Source organism: Phalaenopsis equestris, unplaced genomic scaffold (genome assembly GCF_001263595.1).
Source record: "Phalaenopsis equestris unplaced genomic scaffold, ASM126359v1 Scaffold000002, whole genome shotgun sequence".
Taxonomy (NCBI): domain Eukaryota; kingdom Viridiplantae; phylum Streptophyta; class Magnoliopsida; order Asparagales; family Orchidaceae; genus Phalaenopsis; species Phalaenopsis equestris.
In genome coordinates, this window is record NW_018164444.1 from 62,865,081 (window position 1) to 62,887,889 (window position 22,809).

At 31.8% G+C, this 22,809-nt stretch overlaps 1 protein-coding gene across 1 annotated transcript in view; it reads left to right on the forward strand.

Moving 5' to 3' along the window:
- LOC110028768 (synaptotagmin-2) overlaps positions 1-22,573 on the forward strand; it is a 35,330-nt gene extending 12,757 nt beyond the window's left edge. The window contains exons 2-12 of the mRNA XM_020730755.1: positions 3,460-3,558; positions 3,651-3,701; positions 4,059-4,182; positions 13,247-13,365; positions 13,730-13,831; positions 13,921-13,995; positions 20,670-20,746; positions 20,847-21,093; positions 21,468-21,818; positions 22,001-22,129; positions 22,207-22,573. Coding sequence (XP_020586414.1) covers positions 3,460-3,558; positions 3,651-3,701; positions 4,059-4,182; positions 13,247-13,365; positions 13,730-13,831; positions 13,921-13,995; positions 20,670-20,746; positions 20,847-21,093; positions 21,468-21,818; positions 22,001-22,129; positions 22,207-22,335 — 1,503 coding nt within the window. The 3' untranslated portion in view covers positions 22,336-22,573. The remainder of the gene's footprint in view (positions 1-3,459; positions 3,559-3,650; positions 3,702-4,058; positions 4,183-13,246; positions 13,366-13,729; positions 13,832-13,920; positions 13,996-20,669; positions 20,747-20,846; positions 21,094-21,467; positions 21,819-22,000; positions 22,130-22,206) is intronic.
- The last annotated feature ends 236 nt before the right edge of the window (positions 22,574-22,809 follow it).

Genomic DNA, 22,809 nt, shown 5'->3' on the forward strand with positions numbered 1-22,809 from the left:
TAAAAGAATTAATACAAACAATATCTCATGAAGAAAGAATTTTTTTAGAGGAGGTTTAAATGGACATGTTGGCAGAGCGGTGGAAGATTTTATAAATATTCATGGTTGCTACGATTTTTGAGCGATTAATGAGCAGAACAATATTAGATTTTGTTTTAATATATGATTTTTTTATTGCTAATACTTAAAAAAATAAACATATTATTACTCATAAGAATGGATCTAATATAACAAAAATTGATTATTTTGTTATGAGAAAAAATGATCGTCGAGAATGTAAATATTTTTAAGGTTATTTCAAGTGAACATTTAAGTACTCAACATCAATAGTTAGTTCTGAATTTTAAGACGAGTTCTAAGATAAATAATATAATGAAATATTGTCATAAAACTAGATGGGGCACCTAAAAGAGAAATAAAATTATTTTGTTAAGTAAACTTTACGATTTCAAGATTTAGGATGTTCATGAAAGTAACAAACATTATTAAACAAGTGATGAAAGATATATTTAAAGAATCAAAAGGAAAAGATTTTATAATTAAAATTAGTTAGTGGTGAAATAATAGTGTGCGAGAAAAGATAAAATATAAGAAGTCGTGCTATAAAAATTTGTTTAAATGTAAAAGCTTAGAGAACTGAGAAAAATATAAGGTGGCTCATAGGGAGTTTAAGATAATAATTTGTGATGCTAAAAAATTTATTTTTAGTGATCTTTATAATAGATTATATATTAAAGAGGATAAAAAATATATGTATAAACTAGTTGAATGAAGAGAAAGGAAAAATAAAGGTTTAATTCAAGTAAAGTGCATCAAAGATGAAAATAAAAAAAAATATTTTTCTTAGAGGAAGATATTCAGCAGAGGCGGGGAGCTATTTTGATGAACTTTTCAATAAAGTTTTTGAAAATAAGATCAACCTTAGTGATTTTAATATCGTTAATAATAAGTAAACTTTTTTTTTTATCGTCGAATCAGTAAAAAAGAAGTTGAGTTGGCTTAAAATAAAATCAAGGGTGGAAATTTGTAGGACTTGATGACATCCCAATTGAAGTGTGAAATAATTTAGGATATTTGAGAGTTCTTTGGTTTACTACTTTTTTTTATTTTAAAAACTTATAAGATGCTTGAAAGGTCGAGGAAGAGTATGTTGGTTCTCATTTTTAAGAAAAAAGAGGATGCACAAGTGTGTGCAAATTATAAAAGAATTAAGTTGATGTGTCATACTTTAAAATTATGGGAGTGGGTAATTGAATATAGGTTAAAATGTGATACAATGATTTCTCATAATCCTTTTAAATTTATGCCAAACAAGTCTACTATGAAAGCTATATATTTATTGAGAGGCTTGATCGAGAAGTACAGAGAGAGTAAGAAGGATCTACATATGGTTTTATTGATTTAGAAAAAGCTTACAATAAGATTTTAAGAGAAGTCCTTTGGAGAGTTCTAGAGATGAAAGATGTTGATATGAATTATATTCAATTCATTAAAAATATGTATACTAGAGCTATTACTTGTGTTTGAATAGGAGGATTGACCAAGTATTTTTCTATTCTAGTTGGATTACATTAGGGATCGACTTTAAGCCCATATCTTTTTGCTTTAGTTATGTATGCTCTTACTAGATATTTACAGAAGGATGTGTCTTGGTGTATGTTTTTCAGAGATGATATCCTTCTTGTGGATAAGAATAGGGAAAAAGTTTAGGAAACAACCTAAATTATGGAGGTCTGCATTGGAGTCTAAAGGTCTTCATTTGAGTAGATTTAAAACTGAATATGTAATTTTGGTAGTAGTAGCTATGGTAGCATAGTTGTAATTATGGGTAATCAAGTCATTAAAAGGTGTGAACGTTGTAGATATCTCGAGTCTATTGTTCAAAGTGATGGTGATATAAATGGGGATGTTATTAGTATAATTCAAGTTGGTTGGTGGAAGTGGAGGAAGTGGAGGAATGAGTGGAGGAATGTATCAGACCAATTGTGTGATAGAAATATATCACTTTGACTTAAATGTAAATTTTGTAAGATGACCAAACTTGCAATGCTCTATGGTGCAGAATGTTGGCCTTTAAAAGAGAAGCATAAAAAAAAAAGTTTTGCGTAGATGAGAATGCTTAGGTGAGTGAGTGGCTTGACACGAAGAGACAAAATGTGAAATGAATATATTATCCGTGATAGGGTTTGTCTAGCTACAATGGTGGAGAAAATTAGAGAGTCGTCTTTGATGGTTTGGTCACATTAAACTTTGATCCGGTTGGGAGTATATGATTTAGATTCGACTTATGTTAAAAAAGACAGAGGTAGACCTAAAAAGACTTGAGCATATTGTGTAAAAAATGATCTTCATCTATTAGAATTAAATGAAAATATCACACTCAATAGGACACAATGGAGAAAAATGATTCATGTAGCCGACCCCACTTAGTGAGATACATGCTTGTTGCTGTTGTTGAAATCTAAAACTAGGAAACACAATACATCTTCCTTTCTCGGCCATCGTCAGCATGTTCTTAATAGCAAAATTAGTTAAACTAGTTATGGTGGGATATAAATAAACTGTTTGTAGATAATTATTTGCTGCGATGCTTTGATGAGGATAACTACAAATATTTTTTATTTGGATGGGTATGAGATTTATAATTAGGCATGTCAAAGGGCCTTTTTCTCCATGGGAAAGTTGAATAATATTAAAGAAAATGAGATGAAGGGTAAATATATTGTATATTCACCATTTATGACTTAACAAACTATCCCCATCGTTGGAGTGCTATATGAAAATTTTCACAATTAATTATTTGAAGTAATATATATGTTTGTATGTATGTATATTGAAAAGTTGAGAGCAGAAGCGCAGTGCCATTGTCAAACTTGCACATCCTAGGAGGCAACTTTGCACTTCAATCAGCAAGAAGTTTTTTAAAATTCTTTAATACCATATGTAACTTGGTGCACTATTTATTTGTTATATTTTCTATAGCTGTGGGTTTTTTCTTGTCATCCTTGGCCTCTATTAAATTTATCTGCTATAAAGTTGCACACCTTATTATATTGATTGAGTTCTTATACTCTATTTTTAGTCTAGAATATGCCTTTTGTCCTTTTTTTTTTCCTTGTAGTACTACCTTTCAGAATATTTTTAGGCTGAGCTAATTGTATTGGATTGCCATGATACCAAATATCTTAACTTTTCCTAAAGTTTCTTGAATATGAGAGTATGCCAAAGCAAACAATGTTCAAGTTGTGAATTTGGACGTGAATCATATTTTAATATTCTAAGATCTAAATCCCTTCGGATGACTGGTAAAAATATATTAGCTAGTGGTTTGGTGGAATTTTTCAAATTTGCTTTAGTCAAAATTTTGATGCTACATGCTTATGTCTAGCAATGATGATTGATCCTTTATAAGATTAGTTGATTACACTGATGATATGTATACACTATCTTTGTTTTCAGGATCTTAAATTTCGTCCACTTGTTGAACATGACTCGCAATCTTTGGAGCGCATGCTTCCTGAGATTCCTTTATGGGTCAAAAACCCGGACTTTGACAGGGTATGTTTTTGTTTAATTGCTCAAGTATGTTAAGGATTATGAAGGAGCTAAATGCATATTTATCTAATGTTTTTTTTTTAAATTTTTTTAAGGTTGATTGGCTAAACAAGTTTCTAGAGAATATGTGGCCATATCTGGATAAGGTACTTTTGTATTAATTTAATTTTTTTCATGGTAAGGGTGATATCATACTGTTAACTTTTTGGGGTGATTGCATACAGGGCACCCAAAACATTGGTTTTTACAAATCCAACACTCTCTTTCTTCCTTTTTTTGAAACTCTTACTCAAATATTGAAAGTCATGATAACCCCAAACCCATATTTTTCATTTTTATCAAATTAATAATGGTTTGATTGTGGCATGCTTAAATACATCAGTTTCATTGTTCAAAGAATCACCAGATGCTTAAGTTGTAAATAACAATGTTTTGCGTGCTCTGTTTGTAGTTATCCCTACTTTTTTTGCTCATAATAATAACATTTGCTATTTTTATTGAAGGCAATATGTAAAACTGCAAAGGAGATTGCAAAGCCAATTATTGCTGAGAATACTACAAAGTATAAAATTGATTCAGTTGAATTTCAAACACTGACCTTAGGTTCACTACCACCTACCTTTCAAGGTTGGTATCTCTATAGATTAATTCTTTTTGAAAGTTACATTATGATTTTATCACAAATATTTTTGTTTTTGTTGGTTTGCGGGTGGGGTGCCGGCTAGGAGGAAAAAATAGAATATTTTTGAGATTGATTTGCAAGTCTCATCCCGATCGTTAGCTTTATCTTAGCTTTTTGAGGTCCTCTTTTTGAATAATTTTTTTCATTCTTTTATATTGATTGCTAAATCTTTAGTTGTTTAACCGGCATAAATCTTTGCATAACTTGTAGCCATGCCATAGCATGTTTATCACTCGGTTGTTTCTCGTTTGTTCTTTCTGCTAACAGTTTCATCTCTTCAACTCTTATGCTGACCATGCCGAGGCCATTTTCATTTAACGTATATTATCTAATTTTTAAGGTGCAACTCCATTAGTTTCATAGATTCAAGTATTTATCATTTTTTCTTCTTTTACCTTGTATCCTCTTATTAATCTCATTTATCAAAGTCGAAGAGGGCTACTAAAAACTTATTTATCGCTCAAAAATTTTTTCCCAAATAATGTTGCTAATCTTATTGCAATGTGATAAAATTTACCTTTTCAGGTCTCCAAAAGATTCTATTATGACATAATATACTTCGTAAGCACTTCCCCATTCAGTCGCTAAACTTTTATATGCCCTCATTAACATCTCCATTTATATGTATAATAGATTTAAGATTGTCAAACTACTCTCATACATGTGCATGTAATGTTGAGCGGTGGTTATCAATTTCACTTTTAGGAGCCGTTTGTTTGAGTAAATTAGTGGTGTACTGTAAATCTTTTGCAGGGATTTGAAAGAATTTTGTGTTTGGTATGAAAATTTATAAATATAATGTAAGGTTTTAATGAATTTGAAGTTTCCGATTTGGCCGAATTTTAATTACGTCATTCATGTATGTTATAAGCAATTTGCAGCTTGCTGTAGCCAGCCGCTTGCCGCCGCCGCTGCCGCTCGCCACCGACGCCCGTCTGCTCGCTCGCTCACCCGCCGGGCTGCCACCCGCCGCCCTACCCCGCTCGCGGGCTGCCACCCGTCGCCATCGCTTTCTCTCGCCACACGCCGCTCAGTGCCATTTGTCAAAGTAAATACATTATTTTCAATCTACTTCAAACCAAATATAAAAAAAATTCTAATTTTAATTTACAATGAGCTAAACAGCTCGAAAGTATTTCATATACACTGTAATCGAACTATTATGTAAATCTTTTACACAACATTTTATTTTTAGCAAACCAAATGGGCCTTTACTGAAATTAATATGCATTGGTTGTTATAAGCTTATATTGTTTTCAAACTCCTTTAAACTTTTCTCCATTGCTCCAATTTTTTGATTCAACATGATGTCTCATTTAACAATAACATCATTTGCAAAACACCAACTTGCTTACTTCTAATGTCTTTTGTAAGCAATTTCATTGTTATAATAAAAATATATTGACATATTATTGATTCTTGATGCACTCCTATTTATGAATTTGGTGTGGGAAGAATAAAACTTTGCGTGGGAAGCGATTCATGTACACAACTTAAATTTAGTGCACTCAATTGACCACAAATGATTCCATTCATTCTGTCTTTAATCAATAACCAATATGTACATCTTGGATTTCTATTTATATGATAAGGTTACAATTTGACCAAATGTTTAAATGCAAATCTTATTCTATACCATGTTGACAAATTTTAAATTTAAATTATTTTTATCCTAGAAGATAAAACGTAATAAATTATATCTACTTTTAAAAAAGTAAAAAGACTATAATATAAATGAGCTTAAAAAGCCCAAAAATGAGTTCAATTCATATCAATTATAGTCTAATCTAACTTTTTTGTAAATAACGTATCATTAACTAGGTGATATCGAAACTAGCAGGAGAAACAGTAAAAAACACAAACACAAACTTTTACTAATTTTAAAGTAGGATTATGGCATAACCTGAACGAAAATAACAACACAACATAAGACGACACCAACAAATTCTCTTAATGCATCCCATGGGTGGTGGAGGTCAGCTAGAGGGATTGAGATGATTGGGAGGGATGACGACCACCACGAAACTCTGGTAGTAGTGAAGGGAAGGTGCAGAACTGTTGGGAAAACAAGTAGGAAAGGGTTGTAGGTGGTCGACAACGATTGTGGGATGGTTGGGTGGAGCTTGAAATGAGTTAGGTAGACGAGACAATAGTAATAATTTGTAGGAAGGGGGGATGGTTGAGCATCGGGGTGACAGAGGGAGAGTTTGGCAGCTGAGGAGTGGAGATGAGAAGGTTTGAGGAAGGTAAAGGGGAGGATACAATCACTATTTGAGGGGGATATAACCGGAGCACCACCTGCTTCTTGGATACAATACACAAAGGGGAAAGAAAAGAGATCTGAAACTGAACACACTCACTTCTAGAACCGACTGTCCACTCATAGGGGACGGCAATTTATAGGCTCTCCCTGGACGAGGAAGCTTCTACACAAACGAAGGGAGTGGGAAGCCTAGAAAAATTCTGAAAACACTCCCTCGAGCAGCAGATTTGTGATGCCCTACCTGGATCTCAATAGTTTGCGTGATCCCTCCATCCCTCGTGCGGGATCTCCCTCTCTCGCGAACCCTCATGAGATCCCCGTCGTTCCACTTCTAGGATGCCAAAGGGGGTCTTGGCCCCATGGTTCGAAGCACGTCACTATGTTTTTGTGAATTATTTTACCCATTTGATTGTCTATACTGCACCAACTTTCCTAGAGTGCAAGTAACTCTCCATCAAAGATTTGAGATCGACGTAGTCATCCAAGAGTTTAGGGCATGCTTGTGCATTTTTTACTTGGTCATCTAGGCATTATTTGATGAAGGCACACATATTCATTGAACTAGAAAGCGGAAGCTTACGCTGCAACAATTTTTCTAAGTATCACTTCATTTGAAATGATACATTCAGCATCCATTTTGGTGATGAAATTGGAATGATTCGATCTGTGAATGCAACCTTCGGTGTACCGTCAAGAGCTTTTCTAAATATTTATTTCATTATAATGTTTCTTATGATATATATTTAATCTATTTTAATCTCACTATATAAATGATGTATATGGTATACAAGTGACGCAAATATGCATGCAGTGACAAAGGAACATTATCTATTGGCTTTCTAGTTTTTTGTCTTCCTCAATTTCTACCTAATGAAGGCTAGTAAAACTTTTATGTAACGTATATTGACTATCTAACTTTGTTTTTACCTTTTTCTACCTTGACATACATTGCCTTCCTACCACCAACATGCATTTTTCAAATAACATGGAAACACAGAGATGACTTTAAAATGCAAAACTCTTTACCTTTATAAAGATATCGATCTTGAATTATACAAATAGCAAAGGGAACATATGATATTCTCATGATCGGGATAAATCAAGTGAAAGTCAGGACAAGTTATAGACTTGTATTCAGTCAAAACTAGGTACATTAATTTGCATATTGGTAAGAGTAAGGAAAGCTGGGATATTGCATGAGCTAGTTTATTTCGATGTTAGGTTTATTTTTATAAGACATAGGTGCAATTTTGAATGTGCTCAATCCATTTAACTTATCTATTGCCCAACTTCATTTTAGTATTTTAATATTTCAAGGTCTAGTGATCATAAGTACGGATGAATTTCTTGGTGACAAATAATGTTGCCAATGTCTTAATACATCAAGGACATACTTTTTTTTTTATTAAAATAAAATACTTGAATTAACTTCTCACTAACTAAGCAGTTGGGTGGATTTTTTTGCGAAGAACACCGCATATTGAAACCAATAATATAAAATGATATTAAAAAAATTCCCTAAATTACTGAGTTTTAGATTTGGTGATGAAATAATTAATATTTAGGGCATTTACATACATGCCAGCCAATTCTTATATATTTACATATCTAACTCCTAAATTTCATTTTTTACATATATACGTCCCATTTCTTTCATTTCACAAAAAATATGACTCTTTAACCTTTAAGAAGTGAAATGCACCTTTTCATGTATAGGTAAGGTGGCATACATGTAAACCAAACTTTAAGTGTCAGATATGTAAATACATAAGAATTGAGTGGTATGTATGTAAATCTTTCTTAATATCTTATCTGTTCAAAGGCTTTGATAGTGGATGACATATAAATTTTTTAAATATATTTGTCAATGAGATTGAAGTTGTTGAAGTTTCGAATAGACCTATCTATAAATATAGCTAACTAATGAAAACTCTAAACATCATAGATAGAGGGGTTGGTTAATCAAAAATAGATATATTTTTGAGAAATCTGATACCCATTAAATTTGACTTTTGATTGCATAAACATGTACGTTTTGAGATTACGGTACTTCATATCCCTAAACTGAGACAATACTTAATGCAAGTGATCAAATTTAATGAACAATCTCCTAACAAACTTAACACTCGCTGTTTCTCCAACTTTAGATGTGGGGTGTACTTAGAATCTTGTGCCAATTATATATCTTATAAGGTACTCTATGCCTTTTGTGCTGCTGATGCACATGGCCAAAGTTTGAAGAATGTGATGTGAACTTCCTCTTCAAGCAAGGGTGTTGGCTTTGATTCATAAGTTATCAAGACATAGATATTGTATGATCATGTTATTACGGATGCCCAGGACCTAAAATTTAAATGGTTTAAACTTCTAATCAGAAGCGGATAAAATAAATCAAATCCCATTTTTAGCCGAGTTACGAAAGCATTTTGCTTACCCCCAAGATTTACTTCAGTTTAAGCAAGATACAATAATTTGCATAACTACTTTGTGTTCTTGATTTATGAGGAGCTAATGGGGCTTCTTATTATCTTCAGATGAATACTTTCTTCTTTGCTATTATTTGCTATGTACTATGCCTTCGAACAAGTCATTATTTCATGTCTTAGATGCTGCCTTCCATTTCCTTCTAAATGAATTCGGATTTGATGGTACCAATTGCGCATAAATTACTTTACAGAAAGCACAATGACTTATATTTCATGCTAAGCATTTACTTATTGTGCAACTAACAACACATATACTCTGCATCACTTGTACAAGGGGAACTGGCGGACTTCATGTTTTAACATAAATAGTTTTTATATTAGTTTATGTACTTGAAGTTTGAGATGATGATTTGTGGGTTCATCTTGTAATGATAAATTTGATATTAGGAAATCAATATGAAATCTGTGGCGTGTTTAATATCGTGAATGAGAGGAAGCTCAGTAGGTACTTAACCAACAATAATATCTTGAAATTTTGATAAATTTATAGTAGTCATAACATGTATACAACAACAACAACAACAAAGCCTTAATCCCACTACGTGGGGTCGGTTACATGAATCCTTTTTCTCCATTGCGTCCTATTTAGTGTCATATTTTCATTTAGTTCTAGTAAAGAAAGATCATTTTTTATACAATAAGCCCAAGTCTTCCTAGGTCTACCTTTACCTTTCTTAACAGGAGTCGAATCTAAAACATCTACTCTCCTAATCAGATCATCAGATGGTTGACGTTTAATGTGACCAAACCATCTAAGACGACTTTCTCTAATTTTGACCGACACAGGAGCTACACCAACCCTATCACGGATATATTCATTTCGCATTTTGTCTCCAAGTGTAAAGCCACTTATTATTATGCCTCTCTTTTAAAGGCCAACATTCAGCGCCATAGAGCATTGTAGGCCTCACTACCGTCTTATAAAATTTTCCTTTCAGTCTAAACAGTACTTTTCTATCTCACAAAATGCCCGAAGCATTACTCCACTTCAACCAACTAACATGAATTCTACTATTAACATCCCATCTATATTACCATCGCTTTGAACAACGGACCCAAGATATCTAAATCGTTCAGACATTTTAATAATTTGATCACCCAAAGTCACACTTTTGTCACTAGAGCTACTACTACTAAAATTACATTCCATGTATTCAGTTTTAGTTCTACTTAAATGAAGGCCTTTAAACTCCAATGTAGACTTCTATATTTCAAGTTTTTCTTGGGTTTTTTCTCTCGTTTTATCCACGAGAATGATATCATCAGCAAAAAGCATACACCAAAGTACATCTTCCTGTAGATGTCCACTAAACCATCTATAACTAAAGCAAAAAGATATGGGCTTAAAGCCAATCCCTGATGTAATCCAACAAAAATAGGAAAATATTTGGTCAATCCTCCTTCAGTTCGAACACAAGTAACAACTCTAGTATACATATCTTTAATGACTTGAATATAAGTCATATCAACACCTTTCTTCTCAAAGAACTCTCCAAAGGATATCTCTTGGAACCTTATCGTAAGCTTTTTTTAAATCAATAAAAATCAAATGTAGATTCTCCTTATTATCTCTGAACTTCTCCATCAAACCTCTCAATAAATGTATAGTTTCCATAGTAGAACTGCCCGACATAAATTCAAATTAATTATGAGAAATCTTTGAAATGCGTCTTAACCTATATTCAATTACCCTCTCCCATAACTTTAAAGTATGACACATCAACTTAATTCCTCTATAATTTCCACACTCTTGTGCATCCCCTTTATTCTTAAAAATGGGGACCAAAATACTCTTTCTCCACTCCTCAAACATATTTTAGTTTTTAAAATAATATTAAAGAGTTTAGTATGCCAAGAAACTCCCAAATCTCCTAAATATTTCCACACTTCAATTGGGATATCATCAGGTCCTACAGACATTCCACCCTTGGTTTTCTTTAAATCCTCCTCAACACCTTTTTTTCTAATGCGACGGTAAAAATGAAACGTTTTATTATTATTCACGATATTAAGATCATTAAGGTCAATCGTATTTTCAGAAACTTTATTAAAAAGTTTACCAAAATAACACCCACCTATGTTGAATATTTTTTTCTAAGAAAAGTATTTTTTGATCTTCTTCTTTAATACACTTTACTTGAGTCAAATCTTTACTTTTCTTTTTGTTTGGCTAGTTTATACATATATATTTCACCCTCCTTAGTATCTAATATATCTTAGTATCTAATATATTCACCCTCCTTAGTATCTAATATATTATAAAGATCATTAAAAACAGAATTTTTAGCGTCACAGATTGTTTTTTTACCCCCTGTGGGTCGTTTGATATTTTTTCCAGTTCTCAATGCTTTTACATTTAAACTAATTTTAATAACATAACTTCTTATATTTTATCTTTTCTTGCACATTATTATTCCACCACCAATTATTTTTATTTATAAAAAAATCTTCTTTTGATTCTCCAAGCACATCTTTTGCTACTTGTTTAATAGTGTTTGTTACTTTATCCCACATAACATTTGCTTTTTCATGAATATCCCAAATTTTGAAATCTTGAATTTTACTTATAAAAATAATTTTATTTGTGTCTTTTAAGTTTCTTCATCTAATTCTACGATGATGAGTCATAGTATTATTTATTTTACAACTCTTAATCGTAAAATCTAGATTTAATAAACGATGTTGGGTACTTAAATTCTCACTTGGAATGATCTTACAATCTTTACAATCGCGACGATCTCTTCCTCTCATAAGAAAATAATCTCATAAGAAAATAATCACGTGTTTTATTAGATCCACTTTTATCAGTAATAAGATGCTCATGTCTTTCCTTGAATAAAGTGTTAGTAATAACAAAATCATACGCTAAAATAAAATTTAAAATAACTCTACCTTTTTCATTAGTTACTCCAAAATTGTAGCCACCATGAGTATTTCTGAAGTCTTCTACCACTCTACCGACATGTTCATTTAAATCTTCTCCAATAAAAATTTTTTCTTCAACAGGTATCATCTGTATTAAGTCTTCGAAGTCATTCCAAAATTTATCTTTAAATCCTGTATCTAAACCTACTTGAGGAGCATAAACACTTATAATATTAAAAATCTTAGTATCATTCATAATCTCAAGGGCTATAATTCTATCTCCAACTTTATTAATCTTTACAACATCATCTTTTAAACTCATATCTATAATTACAACTACACCATTTCTAGTGCGACTCTTACTAGAATACTAAAGTTTAAAACCTCAATTATCAATCTCCTTAGCCTTTTCTCCAACTCATTTAGTTTCTTGAATGCATAAGATATTAATTTTTCTATGAATCATAATATCAATTAATTTCATTAATTTATCATCGAGAGTACCTATATTCTAATATCTTATCCTAATATTAGTTTTATGGACTAACTTCTTTACCCGCATTCATCCGTAATGTGGGAACCCTTGCTTATTTGACACTACACCCGGGCGCCGGTGTAGCGGTCATTGCACACTTTTCACTGTATTCAGGTTATACAACGCGTCTCTTCCAGGGGACGCCGTAACACTCACACAACGATCAAAACTAGTCATAACATGTATATTGGTTTAAATTCTTTTGACAATAAAATAACAATGTAGGATTGGAATATGCTACAGTTCAAGTAGCTGATGCTTTTGCGAAATCCTCAAATGGTTTAGTGGAATAGTAATTGACTGAACTGGCGAAAGTTATAGTCTATCTTTAAGGGCTTGGTTAGAAGTAACCTTTGTATGAGATTTGGGTTTTTGCTATTACTTAGATGAATACTAAGTAATCTTAGAGTCAAACAAGTTGGAGGTACCTTTGAGCTTAATAACATGTGTTTTTTCACCCATGATGAATAACATCATATTCTTGGCTTCGTTGCTTTCACTCATATGTATGTATGTATGTATGTAGGTATCCAAGTTTGGGTCTGTTTGCATTTGAATTAAGAATTGCTAAATATGTAAAATTCATCTTATTTTCTTGCTCTGCAAGTAATGTCGTTGAAGGAGCCACAGATTATTAAAAATGCTATAATTTTTTTCACTAGATTCCTGTACTCTTTAATAAGTGAAAGAAAATTTTTATTTTCTATTTTCTTCTTCCTCGTTATCTTAGATGCCAACTGATTTCTGTATTTTATGTGGTTCTAGGGGCTTGAGTTTTTTCTAGCTAAAATTTGTTTTTGTGTTGTGTTGATTAATTTTATTGAATTTTTGTTATAGCACTAAATGTTTATGCATGGCAGGAATAAAAGTTTATATTACTGATGAAAAGGAGTTGATTTTGGAACCTGTACTGAAATGGGCTGGAAATCCTAATATAACTGTTGTTGTTAAAGCTTTCGGATTAAAAGCATCTGCACAGGTTTTTTTTTTTTTTTTTTTTTTTTTTTTGGGGGGGGGGGGATGAATTTACATACGTAGCACACTATTTTATGTGCTTTACATAAATCACACCTAAACTTTCACATTTACATATAGTGTTTTAAACCTACACATGAAAAGGTGTATTTCACTCTTAAAAAGTGATAATGCTATTTTGATGTGAGATTAAAGATTTGATTGCTATGTGTGCAAATATGAAAGTTTTGATGTTGCGATAGGTAAATATATAAGAGTTGTGTGCTACGTATGAATAAAGGCACCTCCCCTCCTTTTAGCATCATATTTTTTGAAATGCATTTGAGGTGGTATAGTCACTATATTGCTGCCCTTCTGGGGAATTTCAGGTCATAGATTTACAGGTCTTTGCCATACCACGAATCACATTAAAGCCACTTGTTCCTAGTTTTCCCTGTTTTGCAAAAATATACGTCTCTTTGATGGAGAAGGTAAACTCTGAAAAATTATTTCTTTTTACCTTTTATGTTTGAATATGCAAATTTCTTTTAAAATTTAAGTTTATGTCTTTGTCTTGCAGCCACATGTTGACTTTGGTTTAAGGCTTCTTGGAGCTGATCTTATGTCAATTCCTGGCATCTATACCGTCGTCCAGGTACGTCTAGCCTTTAAGAACTCCAAACAGTAATTTTTTAGTGCTTATGATTTGAACATTCTGACTACTACTGTACTTGAATGTGATAATTCATTAAATATGCAATTTTTGCTCGAATTTCTCTTCGCTTTGTTGGATGAAGTGTAGAGGTTTGGTCTTTACACGACAAGTGTGATTTATTCTATTTATGGTTTCTGTTGGTTTTTGCCAACTTTAACCATAATTGAGCAAGGTTAAACAACGGGAGACTCCCACAGTGATGCATCGTTGTCAAATGAGTTTTTGGTGTATGGCATTTTATATCGAGAACGCTTTTTAGAGTGTTATGCCGAGAGCTGTTAGTATCAATGAACTTGAGAGTATTAAGTTAGAGCTCCACATCATATAGGTGAAATTAATGTTGTAGAAATAAAAAATGGTTAGTCTGTCCCTCACAATTTTAATCTTGGGATTGAAAATGAGTTTAGTGTCCTTTGATTCTCACTATATAACATTGTTGTTCACTTGGAATTTATAATCATAGGATTTTTTACTTTGTTTACTTGTGGATGTAATTTCACAGACGAACCCAATGATGACATGGTAATCATTGTCATTAAGCAAATTCTCCTTTGTTCATTCTCTTGGGTGTTACATTAGATATTAATCGTATTTTCTGTCACTTTTATTTGCACAACTAGCCATCATTTTTTTTTTGGCTACTTCGTTTTCTTTCTAATCTTTCCATATTAAATCTATTCACCCATTTTATTGTGCATCTTTTACCCCTCGTTGACATATGTAGTAGGTCTTGAAAAAAAAGAATCTCATTAAAATTGAGGAAAAACTACTAGAAATAAAACATTAAAAGAAATTTTTTCCAGCAGTGCTGAATTGTTTGTTTTGTATTGTGGGGGCTTCAGCGATAATAGCAGAGATGGAGAATAATATGATGAATATAGTGCAGCATAAAGGCTAGGAATTAACTTTTTGCTGTGTAGCAATTACCAAGGTAATCAGTGGGTTATCTTTTCTTAAGTAATATATACTATTAAAGTAAGCAGAAGAGATTCAGCAAAGCCATTGCCTCATTGTAGATTTGATGGTGGATGTAGACTTAAAACCATGTGTTGGATTTTAATTTAATCACCATCATAAACAATCCAAATATTAAGGAGGATTAATTTTATCACTATTATGTATACTATAGCTATTACTTGTGTTTTAACAGGAGAATTGACCAAGTGTTTTCCTATTTCAGTTGGATTACATCACGGGTCGACTTCATATTTTTTTTGCTTTAGTTATGGATGCTCTTACTGGACATTTACAAGAGGATGTTCCTTGGTGTATGTTTTTTGCTGATGATATGCTTCAAAATTTGAATTATAGAGGTCAATATTGGAGTCTAAAGGCCTTCATTTGAGTAGAACTAAAATTGAATATATGGTATGAATTTTAGTAGAAGTAGCTCTAGTGGTAGAGTTGTAACTATGGGTGATCAAATCATTAAAAGGTGTGAACTTTTTAGAAATCTTGAGTCTATTGTTAAAAGTGATGGTGATATAGATGGGGATGTTATTAGTTGAATTCAAGCTGGTTAGTTGAAGCGGAGGAATGCATCGGGCCTATTGTGTGATAGAAAAGTACCTTTTAAAGTGAAAGGAAAGTTTTATAAGATGGTGGCGAGGCCTGCAATGCTCTATGACACTGAATGTTGGCCTTTAAAAGAGAAGCATAAAATAAAGTTAAGTGTTGCTGAGATGAGAATGCTTAAGTTGATGAGTGGCTTGACACTTAGAGACAAAATGCGAAATGAATTTATCCGTGATAGGGTTGGTGTAGCTCCAGTGTCGAGCAAGATTTGAGAGAGTATTCTTAGATGGTTTGGTCACATTAAACGTTGACCATCTGATGATCTGGTTAGGAGAGTCGATGTTCTAGATTCGACTTAACTTAAGAAAGACAGGGTAGGCCTAAAAAGACTTGGGCAGATTGTATAAAAAATGATCTTAGTTTATTAGAGTTAAATGAAAATATGACACTCAATAGGACATAGTGGAGAAAAAATATTCAGGTAGCCGACCACACTTAGTGGAATAAAGGCTTGTTGTTTTTGTTGTTGTTGTAGTAGTAGTATAAAAAGTAGTAGTATAAAAAATCCAATCCAAATAAAATTTAAGAAAAAAAAACTTAACAAATAAACTAATGCTAAAAAACTCACAGGTTAGACAATTTCATATTCTAAATAATTAATCTCTATGAGAAATATGACTATTAAGCATATTATGAGAAATTCACTCAACTTCACGTGTCAACCACAAAACTCCGTTCACACTACTAGGTATATTGATATCTAAAATTATTGAAGCTAATCTATAGAGTGGTCTAACATTTGTATCCATAAATTTATAAATGTCCCTCTACAAAGTTAAGCAAAATAGCAATGATGGCATTCATCAGATAAACATTTAATTGTAAGGAATTGTAAGTATGTAAATTGAATGTGAAGTGCAAATTGTGAAAACTATAGAGCTTTAAGAACTCTTAAAATATTTATATGATTCGCAATTCTCATGGCCTTATGCGCACACCTAGCCAATTGTAGGACTATAATTCCACTGGCCGAAGTTTGCCCTGCGTTCTCTCTCTTTATCATAATTCTAGCATCAAACACTATTCTTACAGGTGAGTGCAACCCAACATACTCTTTTATTTTGGCCGAGTCTCTTTCCTTTGCTAGATAATATTTTAAACAAACTTTTTTGAAATTTTAATGGTAAATCAACCACTTTTACCTTCTAATATCTCACGCAATCATCCAAACTTGATTGTAATTGTACTGTGAAAACATCAAAATAAACATAATCCTTATCTCAAAATATCCTAAAAGTTTGTGCAAAAAATATAAACAATAATGAAAAACTCAGAAATGATTTGCTTGAAGACTTGAAAGTTATTAGAAGATTGTACACTGAAAGGTCCAAAACATTTAGTTGTATTAATTTCCTTTTATTCATAATATGGTGGTTCTAATAGCCTTAAATTTAGCTTATTTTAATTCAAATTTTTTTTTTTTTTTTAAATTTCAGAAAAACTCTCCCAAAACAACCCTCAAATGAATTTCCCTGCCGCTAACAAAACTAGTTTTTACTTCTAGACTTTGGACTTAACGGAGATTTTAAAACTGTAACAAAGGTTCGATAACCCATTAGTAGGTGCCCATTAAACCCAATAGATGCTCTCAATTCCATAGTAAATTTCTATAATAAAAAGTTCCACTGGAAGGGGCTGATGACAATTTTGTAATTTTTAAATATTTTAATATCTTTAAAGATTATCTTAAATAATTATATATATATACGATAAGATGTGTCAAATTGAATGGTGATGAAATTAAGATCTAGTCTTCACTCTATAACATAGTTATGTTATGAACCAGTTAATCAGCATATAATTGACATGCTTAATTTAATTAAGCATTTTTTAGCATATTTAAATGATCAAATGATACATATAAATTCAATTGAACTTGCCAACACACGAGATACATAATTAGGAATAATTGAAATACTTTAGTTATTCTTAATTTTCAAATTAAGCAATTAATGATGTAATTATTAAGCAAAAAATATTCAATAGGCTGTATAATTTTGGATGAAAAAATTCTCCACAAACATGAGTGATTGTTATCATGAATATGAAAAAATTTTGGCCATAATTACAAAATAAATAAAATTTAAAATAATTTTCACATGTTGATAAATATGAACTTAATGAAATATATTCAAATCTAATCCAAATAACTTCCGAATAATTATAAAATAAATTTGGTAAAAAGTAAAACTGAAGTTCTTTAGCCAATTTTATTCATGTTTTGATCATTCTTGAGATTTGGTAACAATGAGAACTACTAAGGTACCTATACTTAGACTTATACCTTTGAAATCTCCACTCGTTAAAATCATTCACTTGAATTATTTATGTAAGAGACACTACGATCTTCATCAGCCAAGTGGAAAATGGTCCATACTGGCTTAGTAAATGTTTCATTTATCTTTATCATCTCTAAGGTTTCAACTAATACTTAGCAAACTATTAGATGCCATCAGACAAAAATTGTTATCATCAAATTAATTAATAAAATATAAATTATTATATGCTTAATATATAGCACATAAATAACAAGGCCTAGCACTTATTGTAGGATATATGGCATGCAATCTAGTGTTAAGCAAAGAAGATATTATTTTTTTCTAAGTTCATTTTGAGGGGGATGAAATGTAAGGTTGATATATGGTAAATTTGTGCAGAATGACAGACAGGATAATCCCACTCGAGAGTATACATGCAAAACTTCTTGAAGAGAATGTTAGAGCAATAGATATGGATATTTTGAGCAAGTATAACATGAAAAAAGAAAAATGTTCAATATGAAGGTATATAAACTTATTTAAAAGAATCAATAGAAGAAAAATATAAACCAAAGGTAATACTAGTGATTTTGGTAAGATATTACACAAATCAAGCTTAACACTTTATTCAATCTTAAAGGACAATTGACTAAAAGTAATGGTTTAAATCTATCATGTATAATTTTAATGCATGAAAATTCATGATTATTTGTTAGCAACTTAGCATTATTGAAGAATTATGTGATGCTTAATCGTTGTAGGTTCATGTAACTATTATATAAGGGTTGTTGTTTTGCCTTCTTGTTATGGGTGTTTTGAGCCCCAATAGTCAAGTGTGATAAAAAATGAGGCTTGTGGGATAGATATTTGACAGTTAGGAATAATAGATTAAGATATATTTATGAGGAAATAATATTAGTAGTAACTATTAATGATAAAGGCAGCAGAAAGTAGACTTAGTTTGATCAACTAAAATACAGAACATAACACATACTTGTGGCTAGATGGAAAAAATGTTAGAAAATTAGAAAGGAAATGGTAAGATGATTAGCTAATTGGAGTGAAGGCAATGAAAATGATTGTAGATTTGAGTTCTCACTCTCTTCCCAATTGGAGGAGGAATAATGGCAAGTCAACATGTGCATCAATTTTTAATGAAATATTTATAATTTAAAATTTTAAAATAAATTATTTAATAAAAAACAAGGTTGTAAATGATTAAGTAGGCCTTGCAATATCTAATTAACTCTAGTTAAAGTTTATTCAATCAACTTTTGATTAGGTCTGAGATTATGTCAAAATTATTTTTTGATGCGGCTAATGATTCATGAAGGCTTAATGCTTTCCCAAATTTGCGGGCTAACTTATGATGATGGCCGCATTTGACACGTTAGGTGTATTGAAGGAATCATTCATAAAGAAAAGCCTTAAGTGATTTAAATAAAGATAATTATGATAGTATTGATTACATCATTTGAATAGCATATATTTAGGTATCGAAGATTATAAATTGCCACCTTTAGAAATGGTTTTTATGGTTAGTAGTGAAGTTTCAAACCATGTAGATCTTAATATTGCAAATCATTTGCTTTAAAAGGCTAACATAACATTAATTGCTTTTAATGCATTGATTATCTTTGCATTCATACAGGCGTGTGCCCTTGTAAGACTAAGATTAACATGAGCTGAATTAATGATTACTTTGGATATAGTCTAAAAGTTGCTTTGATTACTAGGCTTTTTATTTAAAGCCTTAAGCTAGGCAAGTTCAAATCACATTTTCAGCTTTTTTTTTTTTTTTGGAAGATCTACATACATTCCACTTAATTCTTATGTATTTCATATCTAACACCTAAACTTCAATATTTACATATATGCCACCTAACGTTGCATGAAAAGCTGTATTTCACTTCTTAAAAATTAGAATAGTGTTATATTTGATGTGTTATGAAAGATTTGGGTGATATTAATGTAAAAAAGCTAAGTTTAATTAGGTGTTCGATATGTTAAAACATAAGAATTGGGTGGTATGTATGTAAATGCCCTTATTTTGCATGTTTTACTTCAACCTAAGTTTTCTACTCCCAAGCCTGCCTTTTAATCTTCTGCTATAGCTTCCAACCTTTGTTGCACATTTTGATCAATACAGGTTGGAACCTATCTATTTTGACTGATATATCCATATTTGGTGAACTTGTTAAATTCTGCAAATGTGATCGACTTTTGTGAAAATCAATGCCATATAGTTTAAACTAAACCAAGGGCTAAAACTGATCTTTTTGTCTGAAAATTAAATCATCTATAAAACAAATCTACTTGTATTTTTCAAATGTAGTTAAACATGAAGGCTTATTCAAGTTCGAAGTGAGCAAAACTCATCTTTTCTTACTCTTAAGCCGAGAAAATTCGTTCTTACTTGACTTCTTAGGATCATTTGCCACCCCCATTTATGACTCTTGTTGCATTAATTAATGACTTATTTGGGTTCAATTTATTTCTATCTTTGTTTTTTTCTTTTGTTTTTTAAATGTCTGTTTATACGTTTTTTACATATTTTTATTTCTTGTTGATAGAAACAAATTAACATTTTTTAAACAATCACATCTTAATTAAATATGTTAAACATGTTTTGTTTCAAATCAAAACGTAAACAAAATCAAATAAAAATAAAAAATAGAAAATAGAAAATAGAAGTGATTCCAAATTGCCCCTAATGATCGAGATTTTGCACCACTTTTGCTTCTTTTGATATTGACGCTTCTAATGCTATCATGCACGCAGGAAATAATAAAAAATCAGGTTGCAAGCATGTATCTTTGGCCAAAAACTCTTGAAATTCCAATCATGGATCTTTCAAGGTGATAATATATCAATTTAAAACCCGATTTATTATTATTATTATCTTTTTTTACGAATTTGATGACATTTTGACTTGGGATTTTTTTCTGGGCCTTTTAGCGCCATGAAGAAGCCCGTTGGAATACTTCATGTAAAAGTAATCAGAGCATATAAACTAAAAAAGAAAGACCTTTTGGGCAAATCAGATCCTTATGTAAAGCTAAAGCTTACAGAAGAGAAACTCCCATCGAAGAAAACCAAAGTGAAGCACAATAATCTTAATCCTGAATGGAACGAGGAATTCCGATTGGTTGTCAAAGACCCAAATTCTCAAGCTTTGGAGCTTCTTGTTTTCGATTGGGAGAAGGTATGTTTTTTTCTATTTGGATACCTTTTATTTACAAAAATGTGAAGACGCACTACATATTTTGTATGCATTTACATATAAAATACCTAAAATTTGTTATTTACATTTATAAAGCTTTGGTGGCTTAATAAACCTATGCTTGAAAATGTGTATTGCACTTTTTAAAAAGTTAGAAAAAGCGGTACTTTTTATGCGATGTTAAAGAATCGAGTTCTAAGCATGTAAATATGGAAGTTTAGGTGTAAGATATGTAAATACATAAAGGGTATGTTTCATTTTTATTTATTATTGGGACTCCACCATGATGAATCACCTGCAAATTCTTGCAAGAGGTTTGTAATTACAATCTTCTTAGTTTCATTTTCTCTTTTTAGGTTGGGAAACATGATAAGATTGGCATGCAAGTTATTCCATTGAAACAACTTTCTCCCGACGAACCCAAAACTTTGACTCTCGAGTTGGTAAAAACGATGGATCTATCCGAAACCGATGATAAATCACGGGGCCAAATTGTGGTTGAGTTGCTATATAGTCCTTTCAAGGAAGATGCTTTGCCCAATGAAGTTGTCGAGGATGCCGACGGTTTAGAGAAGGCTCCCGAAGGCACTCCTGCCGGCGGAGGTTTATTGGTTATCACGATTCATGAAGCCGAAGATCTCGAGGGTAAACACCACACAAACCCGTATGCACGAATCATCTTCAAAGGCGAAGAGAGGAAGACTAAGGTTTTAAAAGTTGCTTTTTTTTTTCTATTGCAATTTTTTTTTTTTTTTTTTTTTTTTTTGATTTTCAGCTTATATTGAGGTGATTTTTCTTCTCATGTAGCACATTAAGAAAAATAGGGATCCACGGTGGGAAGAAGAGTTTCAGTTTAGCTTATATTGAGGTGATTTTTCTTCTCATGTAGCACATTAAGAAAAATAGGGATCCACGGTGGGAAGAAGAGTTTCAGTTTGTTTGCGAGGAGCCCCCTGTGAATGATAAATTGCAAGTGGATGTCCATAGCAAGCCATCAACTATTGGCATACACTCTAAGGTGAAATATGTTTAATTCTAATTAATCATGAATTGTTCAAGATTATATATTCTATTATATATATATATATATTGCAGGAAAATTTGGGTTATGTTGTCATCAGCCTTGCAGACGTCATCACAAACAAGAGAATCAATGAGAAATATAATCTCATTGATTCCAAAAATGGCAGAATCCAGATTGAATTGCAATGGCGGCCTTCATAGACAGCAGCAGCAGCTTCAGTCAGCAAACTGCAAATCAAAGAAAGAGGAAACTTTTATTCTGGCTTTATTTTCATTTTTTTTTTGTTTTAATAAATATTGTATCTTCTGTACATATAATGGCTGTGTGATTTCATGTTATTGTATGCTTTGGGTGAATGTTTGCATTTTTTTTCTTTTTAAAATTTGAAATTAAACCTTTGAACTGCATTTGTGAAAGGCACAGTAGAACTTTTGAAAATATTTCATGTTGGGACCGAGTCGTCAAAGAAGATTGGTCGTAGGGGGTGTAACTGAGTCGAGCCAGGCCTTAGTCAACATTAGCTTGACTTTGAGCTTGGATTTGAGTCTATGTGATTTTGAGTCAACTCACTCATGGCTCATTTATCATGAAAGAGGAAACGTGATTTTGAGATATGCTCGGTGCTCTTGACTCGCACGCTACTTATCTGGTCGAGCATGAGCCAACTCACGATT